This window comes from Rhipicephalus sanguineus, chromosome 5 (genome assembly GCF_013339695.2).
Source record: "Rhipicephalus sanguineus isolate Rsan-2018 chromosome 5, BIME_Rsan_1.4, whole genome shotgun sequence".
NCBI classification, from domain to species: Eukaryota; Metazoa; Arthropoda; class Arachnida; order Ixodida; family Ixodidae; genus Rhipicephalus; species Rhipicephalus sanguineus.
The window spans coordinates 97,700,318-97,707,447 of NC_051180.1; the positions used below are offsets into that span (position 1 = coordinate 97,700,318).

General features: G+C 46.0%; 1 protein-coding gene across 1 annotated transcript; it reads left to right on the top strand.

Annotated features, from left to right (window-relative positions):
- The first annotated feature begins 1,248 nt into the window (after window positions 1–1,248).
- LOC125758624 (uncharacterized) lies at window positions 1,249–6,927 on the top strand. The gene is made up of 3 exons (XM_049416005.1): window positions 1,249–1,486; window positions 6,768–6,868; window positions 6,901–6,927. Exons 1-3 carry the CDS (start codon window positions 1,249–1,251, stop codon window positions 6,925–6,927), a joined length of 366 nt encoding a protein of 121 aa, XP_049271962.1.
- Window positions 6,928–7,130: the final 203 nt, after the last annotated feature.

Consider the following 7,130-nt stretch of genomic DNA (forward strand, 5'->3'; position numbering starts at 1 on the left):
CTTGCCTTCGTGCCACAGGCCCTGTCCATGCCTTCTTGATTCCACGGGTTCATATAGTCAAACATTTCATAATGTAGCGTTCCTATTTCTTTCGCTATAGCTCAGCGCACTACGGCATTTTCAAACTGACACAGCAGACGTTCGTGGCAACAGAGAAGCGACAAATGTGGATTAGCAATTGAGGGATACCAACCTGTGCGAAGTATCCCGCCGAAATTACTTGCTTTCTTGGTGGTGCAACCATTGCATCCAAGCGACGGTGACGCGCTGTCGCACCGACGCACTGGCAGATGACGTCGCTCCGTTAGAGGACGCTCTGACTTCACGAAAGTGCTTACTTAGAACAGAGGCGTGAGTTGTGAAGTGAACTGGCAGATGACGTCACCCTAGTAGATGCACTAGGGTGCGCAAGAGCGTCGATAACACAGGTGTGAGTTGCCTTGGTTAGTCACCGCGCAACTACCGAGACGAGGACGATGAGGAGGAGGACACAAGGCGCTGTTGCGTCATGCTTCACACAAGCTGCCTGTGTGAAGCATGACGACGAAATTAGTCGATAGGGACACATGCCGAATATTTTGTCTTTGTTGACCTTTTCGCTTATGATAGGGATGTTAGCGCAGACGTTGAGAAGTTTCTAACTACAGACGAGGGCTTTGATAAAAGTTTAAATATTCGCGTTGGTGTGAATAGTGCGTTCTCGCCGTAATTTATTATTAGTACTTGTTATTTATTATTTAAAAGGTTGTTTCGTACTCCTGCTAATTGCCCGCCACGGTGGTATGGTGATTATGGTGCTGGACTGCTAATCCGAAGGTCGCAGGATCGAATCCCAGCCGCGGCGGCCGCATTTTCGATGGAGGCGAAAACGCTGGGAACCCGTGTGCTTAGATTTAGGTGCACGTAAAGAACCCCAGGAGGTCGAAATTTCCGAGCCCTCATAGGGCTTCCCTCATAATCATATCGTGGTTTTGGGGTGTTAAATTCCAACAGTTATTATAAGGATACCGTGTTAACACATTGATCAGAATGAATTATTCGGTACTTCGAAATACTATTTCATGTTATTCATAAAATTTATTTTTTTTTTATTTTCCGTACGACTGAAATTAAAATTTTCTATTTCTAAAATGTGAATTTTCCCCTTGCACTGCCCTTGCTTTCATTTTTACATTTACTTTACCCGCCACTTTCTCGGCCAATCCCTCATAGTGGGTTGGAGCCAGTACTTAGAAACAATCAAGCAAGATGCGGTGCGTCGTTTTGCTGCAGCTGGCAGTAGCGGTCTTCCTGCTGCTGCCTGGGCAGCCAGAGACGGCCGCGGGAGGACAGGGACGCAGGGTCGTCCGCTACCGGTGCCAGTACCTGCGCACCCACAACCGAACCAAAATCGTGTGCAGCCCGATCGAGGTGTCCCAGGCTCAACCCGGCACCACCACCTCCATATCCATGCAGCCGGAGGCCTTCAACGGCCACCGCGCTCACAGTACGTCAGTGCAAAGATTTAATCAAAGCTTTTATGAGTTACAGATTTCGGTAGATGCAGCATAGTTCGCGAGAAAACCGGCGATGGCGAGTGTACAGAAATGCCGGTGTACACAAATGCAACCTTCGGAGGTGCGCCTGTCACGTATGCGTATTTGTATGCGCCGTTTTCAAGTAAATGATGTTCTCTCGATCATGGGCTTGTCGGCGATCAGCTGTTTCTGATATGTCATTCTGATCTTTTATCGAGGTAACTTGTGATTGCATGTTGCCACATTTCGTTGTTGTCTTTCATTGTTGTACTTCATTATTTCACCAATGACAGTCGTTGTTGCTTGTGGCAACTTAAGTGTTGCGCCGCTAAGCACGTGGGTGAAGGTCCAATTCCCGGCATGGAGGAAGGAAGTTAGGAGGGAGCAGTGCGCAATGAGATATAAAGAAAGAAAGAAACAAAGAAAGCGAGAGAGAAAGAGAAAGAAGGAAATAATGGCGAGGAATTGGGAGAATTGACGTAGTTGAGGAAGATGCCACCAGGTGCCACTACAGAAGCTAAAATTACGCGCGCGCTGCCCGCACCAGTGGCGAGGCGGACTGATGATGATGATGATGACTTGGGGCTATTCCCTTTGTATCGGGCGGGCAAGATTAATTTGGAGGATGGATGGATGCTATGAGCGTCCCCTTTATAACGGGGCGGTGACATGTCTGCCACCAGGCTCGAAGGATAAAAAAGAAAAAAAAGAAAAAAACTTCCTTGTTTCATGTTGTCCTAATGCCTTATCTACATTGATTAAATCTATGTTATTATAACAAAAAATATAAATTCACAGTCCATCTCTCTGCCTCTTAAGGCAGAATAACCTTTTTTCCCCCAATTATTTATTTTTGTACTTTATCTCTACTTTTCTGCCACCGATACTCTAACCGTCTCTTACTTATTTCTAACGCGGGCGTGTTCAGCTTTCCATTGTTGTCCCTAAAACCCAAGGCTTCATGTAGACTCGTGCCCACACGTATACCTGGGTGAATATCGCCACATTCAATCAGTACATGTTCCATCGTTTCCTTAGTTCCCCCGCAGCATGTACATAGTTCTTCTTCGTTACTGAATCTCGCTTTATAACTACGCGTTCTCAGGCAGCCCGACCTTGCTTCAAACAGTAAAGCGCTTCCCCTTGAATTATCATAAAACCTTTCCCTCCTTATTTCGTTTTTTCCCTTTCGGTAGTTACTCAGAGCCGGCTTCTTTCCATCGCTGTCATCCAATAAGTCTTCTCCGCCTCTCTGACCTTCCGCTTAATGCTCCTTGTTGCCATATCGCCCGCACTGCCAGCCGTATATTTACTGGTGAGCCTCCTAGTTCTTTTTCTCCACTGCGTGTCAACGCTTTTTCTATACAAATACCTGAAAACCTTCTCTGCCCATCTACTCTTCTTCATTTTCCTCAGCCTCTCTTCGAATCTCATTTTGCTCTGAGCTTCCCTCACTTCAAAGCCTGTCCATCCCATATCACCCTTCACCGCCTCATTTGTCGTCTTCCCGTGAGCGCCCAAGGCGAGGCGGCCCACCGTCCTTTGATTTACATCCATTCCTGATTGCACCTCTGACTTCATGCACACCACTGAGTTCCCAAATGTAAGCCCCGGAACCATCACACCCTTCCACAGCCCTCGAAGCACCTCGTACCTATTGTATCCACATAAAGCTCTGTGCTTCATAATTGCAGCATTCCTCTTTCCCTTTGCTACCGATGCTTTCTCTTGTACCTCCATATATCTATCCCCCTCATTTACCCATACTCCGAGGTACTTGTACTCGCTTACCCTCGGTATTTTTTGGCCCTGTATGAAGACCGCATGGTCTTCGTGATCATTGAATACCATCAATCCACATTTGGTTGCACTAAATCCTAGTCCTAGAGCCTCACATTCCCTTCCGCATATATCTGCCAGTCGCTGTATATCATCTTGACTGTCCGCAAATAAGACAATATCATCAGCATAAAATAGACCTGGAAGCTTCTGCTCAACCATCGCTCCGACCTGTTTGTGTGACAAATTAAATCCAATGTTGCTACCTTCTAGCGCTTTTTCCATCCTCGCCATGTACAGCATGAATAACAGCGGGGACAAAGGGCATCCCTGTCTCAGCCCCTTGCTAATTTCAACGCTGTCCTTGCTACTTATTCCTTCCCATTCTATACAAACTGTATTTTCTCGGTATATTTCTCTCAAAAGCTGTACACAGTCGTCACCTATGCCCACTTCCTTCAATATATCCCACAAAATTTCCTGATTAACGTTGTCATACGCCCCGGTGATATCTAGATAAGCTACGTATAAGGGCCTGTTTTCTATTTTAGATATTTCTATACACTGGGTAAGAACAAACAGATTATCGTCTAACCGCCTGTCGATTCGAAATCCATTCTGAAGTTCTCCCAAAATATCATTTTGTTCTACCCACGCTTCTATTTTTAATTTTACTGCCTGCATCGCCAACCTGTATAGCACCGATGTAATTGTTAGGGGTCTATACGAGCGAATGTTATCTTTTTCTCCCTTGCCTTTATAGATTAAGTTCATTCTACTTTTTCGCCAACTGTCTGGTATTTCCCTCTCCTGTAAGCACTTTTCTATGGCTTTCAGCAGTGCTTCTTTAGTGTTATGTCCGAGTTCGTTAATGAGGCTGACGGGAACCCCATCTAAGCCCGGAGTAGTGCGCTTAGGAATTTTTCCTTCGGCCTTCTTCCAATTGAAATTCTCTAGTACTACATCTTCGTCGGTTGCTCTCCTTTGCGTACTTTTACTCACCGGGGGAATCCCCTGGGGGACCTTTTTAAACGAATCGGCTGTTATCTTTCGAATGTAACCTAGCGCTTCATATCCTTCGAATTTATTTCCTCCTTCATCTACCATATGTTGTTGCATTGTGCCAGACTTCCTACCCAGCGCTTTTAGGTGGCTCCAAAATATCCTAGGCGCGGCCTTCTTCTTTTCGCGAATCTCTGTCATCCAGCGTTCACTTTCACCTTTAATTTTTGCCTCGACTAATTTCTGCACAATGGATTTTTGCTCTAAATATATTTCCCATATTTGGTTAACTTCGTCCTGTGGCCGCTTCTCCTTTTTTGCCTGTCTGTGCTCCCGTGATGCCTGACGTCGCATCTCGATCGCTTCCCGGATTTCTTTGTTCCACCAACTTTTTGGCTTTTTCTTTCCTTTCCAACAAATAGTTTTCTTCTCTATTTCCATTTCTTTCGTGATTACATGTAGCAGCTCACTATACTTCCAGTCTTTGCCTGGTAGTTCGTCTACTTTTTCCTCGACTCTTGCGGCTATATTTGTTATTTGTTTGTCATTTAGATTCGAGCTGCCAAACTTTGATTCTATGTTCTTATTTTCAGTTTTATATCCCATTTGTAATATTATGCGTTTATGATCACTACCCAAGCTGTTAATGCCTTCTTCGTCTATTCTCATGTCTCTAAGTTTATCATATATTCCTTCTGTCATGAGACAGTGATTGAGACACTGAAGCGCCCTCTTCGTATCGCTCTCCCGCACACGCTCCCGAGCATTGTATTCAAAAACTTTGTCAGCACAGCGAGCTGTTCCGACACACCTCGATGCAATGTATACGAGCAGATGAGGACTTTGGAAAGAACACGCATAAGGCTGACAAAAACGACCGAGGAGTGGCTTTAGTTTCACAATAAAGTAGCATATAAATTGAAAGAGCGCTTCTCAGCCAATCTAAAACCGGGAGTCGTTTTTGAAACCTCGTCTCTGAGCTTTGCAATCGAATTTCAAAGAGGCCAAAATGGGTCTAAATGGAGGCAGTTCTCATAGGCTGTGTGGTAAAATCTTTAAATGGCCTGGGAAGGTAGGGACTTTGTGGCACATTATTAGAATTACGCCTAAAATGTTCTAGTGGTTCCTTAGCATCTGAAACCGAGAGTCATTTTCAATATCATATTTCGTTCGTGAGATATGATTTTTTTTTGTGTGTGCTTCCCATTCAGTTATGGCGGGGCCCCATTTTTCCCGATAGAGCAAGGGGTCCTGAATTTTTTTTTTGTTAGGAGCACCGCAATTGCTACAATACAAAGCGTCAATGTTATCCCTCTTTAGGGCAGTTCGTTCTAACGTGAAAGTGTGAACGCCAAGATTTCGCCACGGGATAACGAGCAATAAATGAATTAAGCGTGTTTACAACACTGTTGAGACCACAGCTAGGACACTTGTCCCGTGTGTGGCTATCATGTTTATCGAAAGAAAACCGCCGTGACTAGCCATCTTGTGCTTTTTTCATAAGAGCGTCTATTGGTTTAACCACAAACTCTTGGGCACAGACACGTCACCGCACAGATTACGCATATTACACAATAACCTTAGGTTCACGAGCATTTATGTACGGTGATAGTGACCCATTTAATTTATCGGCGCTTCTACATGCCTTCGACTCGGCAATTGTTCGGTTGTCTGAGCAGCTACATGTGCACATGGTGTTCCTGTTGTAATTTTTCACCAGCGCTAACATATGAATTTGTTTCCACGACTTGATTTTTCCTTTATATATGCGCTTTTGACGTTATCTTTTTTGCACTAAGTGTTACTGGCATACTTAAACTGTTGATTGAACACAAGTTCCGTGTTACTTCTCATGTTGCTGACGACTGTACCTTAATCTAACTACTTATGTGTTCTTGCATTTCGTCCCCATCGAAGTGCGTCCGTTGTCTGGAATAGAACCAGCGCCCTCGTGGTTAGCGACGCGTCGCCGTATGCGGGTGCACTAACACTTCTCAAGGAAAATGAAGTAGTAAAGCTATTCAACTTCCTCCATGCATGCGTCTGGCTATTGCGCTAGTGGATGCCGGTTCGACTCCCGCCGCAGGACACGTGCATATCATTAAATTATGTTCAGGCGTTGACAGATGTACAGTCGGTGTAAACTGGCTGATATAGGCAATGAATGCTCGGCAATAAAGCCCACAAGACCCTTATGCGTTTGTCTAAGACGACTCGAAGGCGAAAGTTGTTTTGCACTGCCTCCCTGATCAGCCCACCTTTGACCAAGCTGCGATGTCATGTAATGACGTCACGATATGTGACGTCACAAATTTTGGCTACTTGTGACGTCATGACGACATCATATGGTGACGTCACCATGTGATGATTTTTTGCATCACTCGTGTTGACGCTGACAGTCAATTGTGGCGTCAATTGGCCTTAGTAAATGTGTGACGTTCGTAATACGGAGGCCGTTCTCACACACAGAGGGTCGCGTGTGCCACAAGCTGCGTGAGCTCGCTGAGCGGCTGGCACCGTTCGAGGGAGGCGCCTGGAAGTACTGCGACCCCAGCAGCTGCCTGCGAGAGGTGAGCTCGTGGTGGTTGCACGCCTTGCAAAGGCTCCAAGCAGGGCGGCCGTGTACTGACGAGCTTGTCGTCGCTGACGCAGAGTCCACACTGCACGAACAACGTGCTTAGCAGCGAGTGCAGCCAGTGCCTGGGCCGCTGCTGGATCATGTACGCCTTTCCGGGCGACCGCGGCAACTCGCACGCCAAGGACTTCCCCTGCGATCCACTCGGATGCGGTGGTGCCCAGATTTTCTGTACGTTGACTACCTTGCTTCGGGTA